Source organism: Neomonachus schauinslandi, chromosome 10 (genome assembly GCF_002201575.2).
Source record: "Neomonachus schauinslandi chromosome 10, ASM220157v2, whole genome shotgun sequence".
Taxonomy (NCBI): domain Eukaryota; kingdom Metazoa; phylum Chordata; class Mammalia; order Carnivora; family Phocidae; genus Neomonachus; species Neomonachus schauinslandi.
The window spans coordinates 18,665,781-18,680,357 of NC_058412.1; the positions used below are offsets into that span (position 1 = coordinate 18,665,781).

At 33.6% G+C, this 14,577-nt stretch overlaps 1 protein-coding gene across 2 annotated transcripts in view; it reads right to left on the bottom strand.

The window, feature by feature from the left end:
* Nucleotides 1-14,577, bottom strand: part of ATAD2B (ATPase family AAA domain containing 2B) — a 157,057-nt gene that overhangs the window by 46,972 nt on the left and 95,508 nt on the right. For both annotated transcript variants that reach the window (XM_021697499.2, XM_044918700.1), the window contains 2 exons: nucleotides 13,599-13,785; nucleotides 2,009-2,194 (listed from right to left, as the gene is read on the bottom strand). In XM_021697499.2, the coding sequence (XP_021553174.1) occupies nucleotides 2,009-2,194; nucleotides 13,599-13,785 (373 nt within the window). The remainder of the gene's footprint in view (nucleotides 1-2,008; nucleotides 2,195-13,598; nucleotides 13,786-14,577) is intronic.

Genomic DNA, 14,577 nt, shown 5'->3' on the forward strand with positions numbered 1-14,577 from the left:
TTAATCTGCAACTCTCTATGCTTTTCATTTACTCACCAAATATTTATCAATATGTGCTATTATTCACTACTATCTCAGTTTGTGACCTAAACAAAGCAAGCATTCTAAATTTAAATGAAAGGTTTAGGGGCAGGGAAGGATTTCTGAAGAACAGTAAGTATAAAACATGTTATGTAATGAGTAATCTAAGAATTCTCATAATCTTCTCCCCACAAATGTGAATATCCATGATAGTTTTGCTAGCTACTTGGTTTATAATTAGTGTAAAGAACAGAGAAAACAAAGGGGAAAAAAAGTGCTGAAATTTCAGCTAGCAACTCTCTAACATTTTAACTACTAATTAAGGGTACTGGTAAACAAATAATGAATAAGTTGAATCCATTAAAAACTATAACAACAATATAGCAACACTGAAAATTTGTATGATATAATGTTAGCTTTAAAAACTAAACCAACAGGGAAGCCTGCGTGGCTCAGTCAGTTAAGCATCTGACTCTTGATTTCAGCTTAGGTCTTGATTCCAGGGTTGTGCAAGTTCAAGCCCTGTGTTGGGCTCCACTCTGGGCGTGGAGCTTACTTTAAAAAAAAAAAAAAACTAAACTAAAAGTAAAATCACATATGTGAACAGACAACAGGAGTAGGCAATATTGCTGTATCAAGAAAATTGGTTCATAAGACTTTTATTTACAAATTTTTCAGACAATATAAGGAAAACATCAGGTAATTATATATTCCTAAGGAGAACCCTCAATTATCCCGAATTTTCTTTATCTAAAATTATAATAAAACTACTTGACAGTGAGGATCTAATTTTTAAAAGTGGCTTCTAGGTTATGTCCAGGTTCAATCCATTTAAATCAATTTCAAGTACATTCCTACTTCATAATACCAAATATTTTATAGCTCTGTGGTTTCCAACATAAATTCACATCTATTATCTCACACCGAGAAGCCTGACTGTTATTATCCACATTTTACAGATGAGGTAACTGAGGCTATTCTAGGTTCAAAAGTTTATCCAAAATCAAAAGACTAGTAAGTCAGTACAACTTGGTTTTTCTGACTCTTACTACATATAGCATTCTACTAAACTTTATTAGCCCCTATGATAAAAAAAAAAAACATTGTGATTAATGGTCTTAATTAAGAATATCAGATTCTGAATAACCAAAAACGAATTCTACATTTAATATATGTATTTACAAAATCAGTAAGTGTACTGATTTTAGCAAGATAGCTAACAAGTACTAAACAGAACAAAAGATCTCAGTAAACAGGTATCTTAATCATAAAATTCTATATAATCAAGGTTTACATTATAGCTTTTAAAACATGCAAAATCTTTTATATAAACTGTGTCACCTGGGCAAAATACTGCTAAGCATTTCTAAAGGTGATCATTTCAAGACCTAGTAAGCTTAGGGTGTTAAAAACACACATTTTGTAAAAATCAATTTCATTCACATGAGTTGACTACTATTTTTTTCTGAAACAAATGTGATTTTACCTTTGATCCTAATATGTTAAATATGAGTTGGCTTTGAACTCAAAAACTAAATATGAGATTTGCAAAATATGCACAGCAGTAATAACAGTCAAATTAACAATAATGATACCAAGGAAAGAACTGAAAGGTCCAATCTCACCAAATAATCTACCAGACAGTAAGAACAAGAAGGCTAACCGTAATGGAACTAACTGTGATACAGCTTAGGCCTTTATAGTATGTACCATACATATGTTGGGCTCTGGTCTAAACATGAATTATCTCAATCTTCACAGTAACAGTGATAAATATATCATTAGTACACCCAAAAAAAAACTTGAAACTTAAACCATTAACTAATTTTCTTAAGTCACAGGGCTAATAAGTGATATAACCAAAGCATGAATCTAAACAGTATTTATTTTCTTAAAGAAGTTAAATTTATTAAATAAATTAGAATGTGTCCAAGTTACAAGATCAACTATTTCAAAACAATAAGGTAAATATTTAATCACTTCTTACCTCTTCAGGCAGTTCACTGTACATGGTTTCAGAGGTAGACAATAAAAATATAGGTGAAAATGATGGTATATCTTGTAGCAATGTCAGAAAAGTTGCTCTCACAGTTTCACTGACAGCTTCCCACCAATCACCAATGTGAGGCATGTAAACAATACTAGGTACTGTTCTTCGAGCTTCACGAAAAATCTAATTAAGGAAAGAACTGGCATTAAAAATTAAAATTGATCTTATTCTAAATTTTACTCAGTAACCCCCAAATACATGAAATGTGTCAGGCGTGTTACTGTAATTATTCTCAGCTCAAATATTTAAGCTGTTCAAGATGTAATATACAAGTCTCACATAATAGCTTCCATCTACCCTTGCCCCACCTAAAAAAAGAAGGGGTGTGGGGGTTTTTGCCATTTTGTTATTCCTATTCAGTATTTAATAGTATAAAGGTATCAAATCGCTCCACTTATCTACCAAGTAAAGATAATAAAGCAAAATACCACTATAAAATATGCTGCAAATAAAGAGATAAACATGCACCTATATGTCACCCGTGTCAAAATGGTATCAGTAAGCACAAAGAAGAGAAGGAAGACATAGTTTCCATGTTTGTGCACATTCCCTAAAATCACTAAATATATGAATTAAATAAACCTTTTTACCACAATGTACCACCCTACAGTTTAAAATTAATGAACTACCTGCTGAACCACTTGTTTACCTCCTATTACCTTAATTCAATCCTCCATAAAGTAGTCACAAAATACCCTCACATCAATAAAGAGCAATAAATAAATTAGCAAAAAGCTCTGAGACACTCCCATTGTCAGAAAATACAAACTAAAGTTTCCTCAAGTGTTAAAAAGAGTCCTAACCATAGTTTCAGTCGCACTCTGCCAACATAACGCCAATAAGGACCAGGTTGGCTATTAGTAAGCTGCCAAGCAGAACTACTGCCCTTTACATATATGTCAACAACAGCTCAATAGCCCATCAACAAATTCTCGTGGGTTAATATGGCATCTCTTCAATACTTTTAACAAGTGAAAGAATAAATGTAAAAATCTTTCTTCAATTTCAGAATTCTATTTCTAAAATTGTCTACTACTTTCCCTTATTTTAAACATGTTTCAATTAACCTGTGTAATGTGCAAGATAGAGAAATAATGATATAATATTTTTTGATCTAATATTCCAAACCATTAGGATTATCAGAAATGTTCCTAAGAATCACAATGATTATTTTTCTTTAATGAGTAAGCCTACCACTTGCATGAATTTTTCAAATGCTACATTTTATAAAGCTTAAACATTCTGTGTAAAATAAAATGTATTGCCAATTTAATAAACCAGATGGAAGATGCTGAAATAAAAATTTTCCCCCAAATTGGAAATGTAGATGTTATGATCACTCACATCAAAAGTAATATTTGCTCCTTCCCTTCCTTTAATATTTGCATATCCACCAATCCAGAACAGTTGTACAGTACAACTCCAGGACTCTCAAATTTTGACCTTTTCTGCAAACACGCACCCTCTTATCCTGGATCTTGAAAATCCAAGGATTATTGTTTTCCAAAGTTCTTGTAGAAGATTCATAAGAGAAAAACAAGCATAAATATTGGCAAAAGGAAGGAACCACACAGGAGCACAAAGGCAAGTGAGGCATTTAATCCCCCCCCCCCAAAAAATGGTTACATGCCACCCAAATCAGGGATGGTATGTGGAAGACAGTGACCAATGCCTTTTGTCTTTCCAATTCCCATTCTGTGCTGGTAAAACTAGGGAGAGTCAGCAGGGAAAAAAGTGTGATTACATGAAAAAGACTAATGAGCTATACAGCTTACTGAGAAACCTGACAAAACTAACCACCTAATTCAGCCATGCAAGTTACCACATGCCCAAGGAGAAATGAGAAAACATGCCTTTAAAAAACATAAAATGTAGCCTTTCGTTCTAATACTTGTAAGTTAGATTTTCCAGAAATATGTGTGAGAACATTTAGCTGCTAATCAGTACCAAAGAGTAAGGGCAAAGCAACAGAAGGTTAAGTGATCAATAAAAACTCTACAGAGCCAGAAGTTAAATAATGCAGTACTACAGGTATTTTAAACTCATTTGCAAGGCTGAACTAGAAACAAAAGCATCACCAACTCTACAAGAGTTGAGGGTTTTTTTTTCTATTTCTTTCCTCTTTTCATCCAATTCTCCCCAAATTAACAAAGTGAACATGATATCCTATTGAACTTATTTCTAAAGACTTTAGGAAAATATCTTTATCAGTAGAACTTTTAAAAATTATATTTTAAAAGCTAAAGGGGGGAAAAAATCAGAAAGAAAAAAGCCTAAGACAAATACAGAAAAATAAAAAGGGTTAGGCTTTCTGGTCCATGAATGTATAATTACCTGATTTTACAATTAATCTAACTACATGCAGTTTCAATACCGAGGGGCTATTTTCAAATTTTCTCTCCTAAACCTTTACAGCAAAAACATCCTTAATTTCTAGAAAACTTTAAAAGCACTAATAAAACAAGTGTTATTTTTAATTCCTTACCCCATGTGATCTCATGATATTTAAACTTTCATATTTTCTTTAAATATATAGCCAACCTGTTCTAATTCTCCAGGTTTGTAATGAAAATTCAAAAAGAATAGTCTAAAAATGGTATTTAAAATTTCAGAAAAAAAGTTTAATCCTATTGTGATTTTTCCATAATGGAAAAACAGCTCTTCAGCAGTTTGCTGGTAACTTTTAAAGTTGTGGAATAAGATACACTCTGTGAAATCAATTAACCAGATTCAGAGTAGAAAAATAAAGTCTAGTTTTAGTGAAGCGGCAACTGTCTTGGGAACAAGTGATGCCATTTGATAACTAGAAAAATACTCACCTAGAGGGTGTCTTGGATTGGTGGATGTGCAAGGTGTAGTAGAAAACAGAAAAACTGTTATAGAGAAAAAAAGACAGTAGGCCAAATTACTGAACCAACCGTTCCAAAATACCTCTGACATGACCAGCACTCTTGCACAAATAAAATGAACAAACACCAGTATATGTGAACTGTTCATTTTGATTCTTTAAACAATATATTCTATTTCCTTCTGGCCTCTTCTTGCCCCAGACATCATGGTCCCTTATGTAACTTTTTAAAAAATTTCTTTATTAAAAAAAAAAATCACAAACTACTTCTTCTGAATATTAAGATATTAAAGAGAAAAATCAGGTCATTGAAGTTAAAGGTATCCATATAAAGAAGCACTAATTACATAAACTGCACCTATATTTATAAGAGTTCTTATCATCTCAATAGCTAAACTGTAAAGTCAGTATTTCAGCCAACAAATTAAAGTGTAGTGCATGAAAATTTACTGTGTTTTAAAAATTAAGACCATACAGCCCATAACAAGCCATCTTCTTTGGAAACTGGAAACTAGAGCAATTTTAAATACAAAAGTGAATGAAGCAGACAGCTCCAAGCTAGTACAGCTTTCACTTTCCTAAAAGGGGCTACATAAGAAAGAGGGAAACAACTTTTTGTCATCAATAAACTTCCAGAATTTGTCTTGCTCTTGTGCTAAAATTTATAAAACATAGGTAAAAGAAAAATCTTGGGGGTTAAAATATTCTTGATTTTTATAATAAAAAGCACTATTAAAAAAGTTTAATTCCTTATACCATGCTATCACAAAGTATTATAACAAATAATATATCTGCATTACTAATAACTTCATATCATATCTATCACTTTACTCCACTTATATTCTATTTACCTAGGATTTATCAAGCATCTCTGTGAAAAGGAGGCACCGTCTAGGGTCAAGATTCAAGAAATAAAGTGCTCAATTTCTTTATAAGCATACAAAATCAGCCTGTTATAAAATATAACTATACTAGAGTTTCTATATGATGACTGTAATATAAAGCAACATTTTATGAAAATTAAATCACCCAAATTTCTTTTCTGTTATTTTCATTGCCTAAGAATTTCAAGAATTTCAGTAAATGTGATAAACTCTGGACCAGGATAATTTAATTTGTTTACAACTCAAGGAAAAAAAGTTGTTGCTATGGTAAAACACAGAAATCCATGTGCACAAACACAAGAGTATCCAAAGTATACACAGACTGCTATGGAGAAATCCAGAAATCCTTATATACAAACACAAGAGCATCCAAAGAATACACATAGGTAAATATCTTAATTCCTTCATGCTATTTAACCAAAAAGGATTTCCCCTGAACATTTCCAAATACAATTTCTTTCTGGGAAAAGAAATATACTCAAATTTTCACCAAAAAAAAGACGCTTATTGACCATTTGAAACTATTTTTAACACCATATAGTGTCCAAACTCCAAGCCCTGTGACAGAGAATATATAAATTTATCAATTCAATCATACTTCTGAATTAACAAAAAAGATAAGATACGATATGCTCATCAATCCTGGTTTTCCTAAATCAACAGTAGAAATAATACAAAAGGCAAAAAAAATACATTTGAAGGTGTCAGAAAAGGGGAATCATAGCTGTTGGTTTTTTTAGAGTGTTAATACAGTAAGTCTTTTAGTACAGCTACTAACACCTCCAACCTTATTGTAGGGCTCAATAATTACTTGTGAACTTAATGGAACAATCATAAATCTTCCAGGCTACCCCAGTTTTCTATTTTCCTTCCAGAACTTTTGGAAGACTATAAAACACTCAGGTGGGTAGGTAGATAGATACAGGGACACACACAAACACACAAACACACACACACACACACACAACCACTTTATGAACTCTGGCAATTGTTTTCAGTAATAAATACCTCGTGTCCAGTGATTGGCCAAAGTACTGTATCTCAAGTGTGATCTACTCAAGACCTAGAACAGTAACACCCGGATGCAGGTTTAAAGTGAAGATTCCCAGGGCTCACCCCAAATTTAAGGAATCAGAAACCCTGGGAGTAGAGCCAGGGAATCAGAAATTTTAGTAAGCACCCCCAGACAACTCTTATATTGACTAAATCTTAATAGAGAAAACCCTATAGTAGACACGAATTCCTCTACTGTTTTCACACAATTTGTAATATTCATCATCAGCTGAGGCAGTATGAAGGAGAAAAGGAAGATTTTCATATATATACTTATGTGTGGATAGGTTTTAAAGAACAGACATAGAATTAAACATGTATAAAGAAATATAAACGGGGCTCTTCCCATTTTCCATTTTATCACATATATAAATACAGCCCTTTAAAGGTGATTTAAGACTTCTTTCCTTTAAGATTACCTTTCATGTTTGTGTCACATTATTAAATAACCCAATTTAATTTATATTAGGTATCTTAGAGGCTGGGGAAAAGAGAAAAGCACAAAAGAATAATTTGCCACAGACTGAGCCACATCTATTTAGAGATAATCCTGCCTACAGGAAGACTAGCTCTCAAGAAAGTAAGGCAAAAGGGAAGAAAGGGAATAGAGAACAAAGGAAGAGAATTTTTCCAGCATTTTAGTCCTGACTAATACACTCTCTTATACCTTCTTCTACCCACTAATAGCTCCACAAATTAAGAAAAAAATTTTCCTCGGTTTTATAATGTAATAGTCTCCTTTTGGATAATTTTTTAGAAGAGACAGTAATATATTTACAAATTTAAAATAACTTTAAATATGTACGTAAGATACAAATAATCAGGGATTAACCAGGACAGTTTATCTAGTCTCTGGCCAATGTTCAGAAGAAGTCTGAGCTCTGGCTACCATATCTACAAAATTCTACTCAGTCCCTGGGCAGTCTGGATACCCAGGTGTGGTCACTCAAAACTAAGCTCTACTTCTAAACCAGGACCTTGTAGGCAAAAGCAAAGATGAGATGTCTTGATGTACTAAATACAGTGTAATACAACCAGTACAATAAATACTAGGTTTTTGTTCTTTTCCACTACCAAAGGACACCTCTCTCCATCCTCCCCCAAGAACACAACAAAAAGTAGTAAAAGACAAGAAATGAGAGAGACGTATACAGTTAGAATTCAAATTTAGCCCAATGATGCCCATTAGAATGCAAGAAAAGTCCTAGAATCCCAGCAACACCAACATATAGTTCACTACAATGCTTCCTAAGTATTTCCTCACCTAATATGTCAGTAATGATTTATGAACATGTACATACACATATTAGCCATAAAGAATTATAGACAGAATACCCTCTGACTCTGAAAATGATCCTCTTTCAAAGTTATTTTATCTTTAGTTTGCCTGATACTGTCAAAAATACATATCAAAAAAAAAATCCAACCTGTACAGCAGAGTGTAAACTAAAATGAGAAAGTTATATTCATTCCCCAATTCTCCATATTCCTTCCCCCAAGGCAAAGCAATGATTATTAAGTTTTTTAGGGTATTCTTGGACAAAATTTCTATTTATATATAAGTATAAGTTTTTGAAGGTTTTTTTTTACAGAAAGATATTTTGATGGATTGATTTACAACTTGCTTTTTTCATAAATATCTCCTTTCCTATATATCTCCTATGAAAATTTACCGTGTTCTTGTTAATAGCTTCATAGTACGTAAGGATATACCATAATTTATCATAGCCCACCCACCATCAAAGGACATTTAGTTTGTTGGTCTTATGTAGTTTGGCAATGCTATACGATGCTGTGATAAATGTCCTTATACATCCAGCAGTGACTATTTACAGCTAAAACATCTTTAGGAAAAATTCTTTAATGTAAAATTCCTGGGCCAAAAGGTATATGTACTTAAAATTTAAAAAAATAGCGCCAATCTACACTCCAAAATCACCAGGCATCTTCAATCATTTCATTTTTTTTATTTTTTAAAGATTTTATTTATTTATTTATTTGAGAGAGAAAGAACACAAGCAGGGGGAGTTGCAGAGGGAGAGGGAGAAGCAGGCTCCCCACTGAGCAGGGTGCCCGACATGGGGCTCAATCCCAGGACCCCAAGATCACGACTTCAGCCAAAGGCAGATGCTTAACAAATTGAGCTACCCAGGTACCCCCAAGCTTTTTATTTTTACAAACCAGACAGTTGTTTCAAAATAGTATCCTGTTGCTTTAATTTGCATTTTCTTCAGCTATAAGTGAGGCTAAGAAATTTTTCAAACTTCTACTGGTTGCTTTTTCTATTTTTTTCTTCTGATAAATGGCATGCTATCTTGCCAATTTTTACATTAGGTTGTCATTGTCATTCTTTCTTTTTTTTTTTTAAGATTTTATTTATTTATTTGAGAGAGACTGAGAGAGAGAGAGCATGAAAGGGGAGAGGGTCGGAGGGAGAAGCAGACTCCCTGCCGAGCAGGGAGCCCGATGCAGGACTCGATCCAGGGACTCCAGGATCATGACCTGAGCCGAAGGCAGTCGCTCAACCAACTGAGCCACCCAGGCGCCCCATTGTCATTCTTTCTGATTTTAACATATTTTTGTATATTTAGGAAACGTACCCTTGACATGTGTGTTACAAATATACTTTTTCGCCAGGTTGTGTCTATTAATTTTATTAAAATAATTATTTCTGCCATGTGTAATTTAAATTTTATAAAGTCAAATTTGTTCGTATCTTTATGTTTTCTGGCTTGTGTTTATTGTTTAGAAACTACTTCCTCATATTCAAGATTATAAATATACTGACCTTGTGAATTCTCTTTTTACAGTTCCTTTGACAATCTAGAATTTGGGGACCACAAGAAAGGTAGGAAATCCAGTTTTGTTTTATCTTTTTCCCCTCATAGAGTCAGTTTTCCAAGACCACTTATTAAATAACTCATCTATTCTATAACAACAAATGTCATCACCATCATCATCATATTCTCACCATCATCATACGCTAATCATCATCAGATACTAAATTCTCATTTCTACACAGGCCTAAGTGTTCAATCTCTCTTCTATTACTTTGTCTATCCCTGCACAGGTACATATTCTTTATTACTATGTTCTGTTACATTTTTAAAAACCCGGAAGGGCTCCCTTCATCCTATTTTTTTTCCTCTAGAACTGTCCTTGCTATGCTCATACTTTTCTTTCTTTTTTTTTTTAGAGAGCACGAGCGCATGTGCACAAGCAGTGGAGAGGGGCAGAAGGAGAGAGAGAATCTTAAGCAGGCTCCACACTCAGCACGGAGCCTGATGCGGGGCTCAATCTCACAACGCTGAGATCATGACATGAGCCGAAATCAAGAGTAAGATGCTTAACCAACTGAGCCACCCAGGCACCCCTCATATTTATTTTCTAGAAGAAACACAAAGCCCTTTTCTAACTTTTCCTCTTAAACTATGGGTACATTATACTTGAGATTGCATTTAATTTACACATTGATTTAAAAAAGAACTCACAACTTTCCAATTTTGAGTCTTACCAGTCCTTAGTTGTGCAAAGAAGCTGTAGGAGTAGTGATAAATATGATGACAGCTAACAGCTGCTGGGTACTACATGCCATCCCTATTGGATGAGCTTATTTTAATAATTACAACCACTTTATGCAGCATCATTATCTCCATTTCATAGATGAGAAAATTAAGGCTCAAAGAAGTTAAGCAATTTCTCCAAGGCTACAAGCAATAAGCAAAGTAGCTGATATTTTAATCAATTTGCAATTTAAATTGAGTACATATTTTGAATTGTAGTACAGTAATTAAAAAAACAAGCTGTGTTTTTTATTTATTCAACTGTCCTCCTCACTGAATTTTTAGTTTTCTTTTAGGCTCTGCAAATTAACTGTTTAATTTGTTAATTGTTTAGTTAATAGTTGCTATTTTACATGGGACTACTTCTTCTACTATATTTCCAACTTGTTACTATGTGTATAAAAGAAAACTTTTTTTTAAAGATTTTATTTATTTATTTGATCGAGGGAGACACAGCGAGAGAGGAAACATAAGCAGGGCGAGTGGGAGAGGGAGAAGCAGGCTTCCCACAGAGCAGGGAGCCAGATACAGGGCTTGATCCCAGGACCCTGAGATCATGACCTGAGCTGAAGGCAGATGCTTAACAACTGAGCCACCCAGGTGCCCCTAAAAGAAAACTGTTTTACATTAACTTTGAAAATGTCCACCCTACAGAATTCTCTTATTGTCCCTAATAATTTTTCAGTAGATCCTGTAAGTTTTCCAAATATACAATCATATCACAGGCAAATATTTATAACTTCAGTGTGTCTGTTCCAATATTTGTATCTCTCAATGTCTAAAAGAATCTATTTTGCATGCTTTAATAATGGTATATTACTCTTCTGATGTGCTACTAGAATCCATTTGTAGTATTTACTTTATGACCATTGCCTAAGTGAGATTAGTCTTAGGGTTTTCTCTGTATTTTAGTTTAGCATTACAATGATCTTATCTTTCGGGCACCTGGGTGGCTCAGTCGTTAAGAGTCTGCCTTCACCAAGATGTCCATCAACAGATGAATGGATAAAGAAGAGGTGGTATATATATACAATGGAATATTATGCAGCCATCAAAAGGAATGAGATCTTGCCATTTGCAACGACATGGATGGAACTGGAGGGTATTATGTTGAGTGAAATAAGTCAAACAGAGAAAGACATGTATCATATGACCTCACTGATATGAGGAATTCTTAATCTCAGGAAACAAACTGAGGGATGCTGGAGTGGGGGGTGGGGTGGGAAGGATGGGGTGACTGGGTGATAGACACTGGGGAGGGTATGTGCTCTGGTAAGCGCTGTGAATTGTGCAAGACTGTTGAATCTCAGATCTGTACCTCTGAAACAAATAATGCAATATATGTTAAGGAAAAAAAAAAAGAAGAAGAAGAAGGTAGCGGGAGGAGAAGAATGAAGTGGGGGAAATCGGAGGGGTAGACGAACCATGAGAGACGATGGACTCTGAAAAACAAACAGGGTTCTAGAGGGGAGGGGGGTGGGAGGATGGGTTAGCCTGGTGGTGGGTATTGAGGAGGGCACATTCTGCATGGAGCACTGGGTGTTATGCACAAACAATGAATCATGGAACACTTCATCTAAAACTAATGATGTAATGTATGGGGATTAACATAAGAATAAAAAAATAAATAAAATAAAATAAAATAAAAGAGGTAAAATTAAAACAAAACAAAACAAAAAAAAGAGTCTGCCTTCAGCTCAGGTCATGATCCCAGGGTCCCAGGATGGAGCCCCACATCGGGCTCCCTGCTCAGTGGGAAGCCTGCTTCTTCCTCTCCCACTCCCCCTGCTTGTATTCCCTCTTTTGCTGTGTCTCTGTCAAATAAATAAATAAAATCTTTTTAAAAAATAAATAAATAAAATAAAATTATCTTTTAAGATTAAAAGAATTCACCCATGAAACTATCTGGATTTAGTGCTTTTTTGATACTCAATTTCTTCTTCCACAGTTAGTGTCTGTTTACATTCTCGCTCCCCTGGATTTATTTTTAATAGTATTGAGTAATTCTCTTACTTGCATATAAACTGCAGTAATTTTGTGTCACTAAAAAGGAAAAATATGAACAAATATATAAATCATCATTATTGGAAAACACTCACAGCCAGGATGAGTTAAATGTATAAAACTTGGAACAAATTACTAGTATATAACTTTTTATTTAAGCCATGGGTTTTGGAAAAAATAGGGCTTTCTAAGTAGTGAAGTGTTACTAGGATGTTGATACCCAGGCAACTGTAATTGAAAGAGAAATGAAATCAACACTGTGGACTATTAAAAAAATACACATTTCTTGCTACAAGGTAAAGAGTGGTTTTCACTTAGGTACTATATGTGCAGGTATTAAGTATTAATAAAATGTATCTGAAAAAAAAAAATTATGTGCAATGCTCTTGTAAGTGTTACTACTGTAGTCACCTAATCTTTAAAAGTAGGCTAAATATCAAAGTAGAAAGTGACATTCCTCTAATTTATTTATAAGAAACATTACTTAAACATTTAATGAGCACTTACTATGAGCTGGGCACTGTGTCAGAGACACAGAGATGGTGAAGACATGGTCCCCTCAAAAAACTTATTCCCCTAGCCCCTAGTTCCATCATGACACACTTGAAATAAATTCATAGTTATATAGTAAAACCTCAAGAAATACAAACAGCCCCACTAGAACTTTGCACTTTACAAACCAGCAAACATAAAAGTAGCTGAAAATCAAATATCAAACACACCTGACTACTAACACAAATATATATAATGTTTAAATTGCTATCACTTTTCTACATTAATTTTAAATCCTGGCATCTCAAATTGGTTATCATTTCCTCTTCAGTAAGGCTCTAAGTACAGACAGAAGTCTAGAAAGGCTCTTGAAACCACAGCGTTGAAAAGAGGATCAGAAAAAGGCAAAAGAAACTTCCTTTCTACAGTGTTCAATGAAACTTTAATATAAGAAAGAGGATATTAAAATTTCAGGAAAGAATGAAATATCATGGGGGAAACTATGAGCTCACCTTTATACATGATATAGATCAAAAGGATCCTTGGCCTTAGTATTTGAATGTTAATGAATAACCAACAAAAAGTTAATATTTATATTACCTTTCTTTGAAAAAACTTTATAAACACTACATAGATATAAACAGTAAGAAAGTTGGAAGTACTCTGATTTGGTACAAACCTACCTGTGCACATGATTCTTCAGGTGTTTTGGCACTAACTGAATAAAGTGCTGGGAGATCTAGTCTGTGCACAGAGAATTTTTCTAGAGTGTGCAAAAGTGCTGGAGCAAGGTGAGAAGTTTGACCTGAACCTCGTTCTCCAGACAGCAATAATCTTGGCCTGTAAGAGGTTGGCTGATGATATGGTGACCTGCAATACATGTAAGACATGATAATTATTTCAAAACCATACATTCTGAAGATCAGTATGAAATATTAGGTAAAATATTTACACTAAAAATGTAACTCCAAATTAACAGAACTTTCTCTTATCCTTAATTTTTAAGTACAGTGAATCACTTTTTTCATTAATTATGGTTTTAAAATGTTGATCTCTCTGATCATTTTAATAACCAAGATGTAAAAGTATAGAAAAAACAATGTAAAAATACCTGGGTATTCATCCTATCATATCATATGTATTAACTTGGAAAATGCTTCAGACCCTAAGCATTAGTGTGACACTATTAATTATCCAAGGTCAATGTTAAGAATCCCACTTCAACAAAGAAGTTGGTATATCTGAAGATTATCCAAGATGTAAGGCTTTCTTTTTAATAGTTAAAATGGTAAATCTTATGTATATTTTACCACAATTTTTAAGATAGAAAAAAAATGTAGGACTTCCTCAGTAGCAGGAAAATTTGGTTTTTTCGGCCAATAAAAACTAAATGCCCATATCCTAATACATAATATCTAAAGATCTACAACAGAGAAAGCAAATTTAGGAAAATATATTAAACTGAATTCAACTTGCATTCTCAAGATTCTACAGCAGCATTAAAATGATAAATGAAACAAGTTTATCTACTATCACTACAGATAATGCAGGAAATTTTAAACAATGCAATAAGAACAAAGCAAATAAAAAATGGAACAGAAATAAATAAGGAAAACACTGTTACTTGTAAAGGATATGATTATGCACTAAAAAAATCCAAGA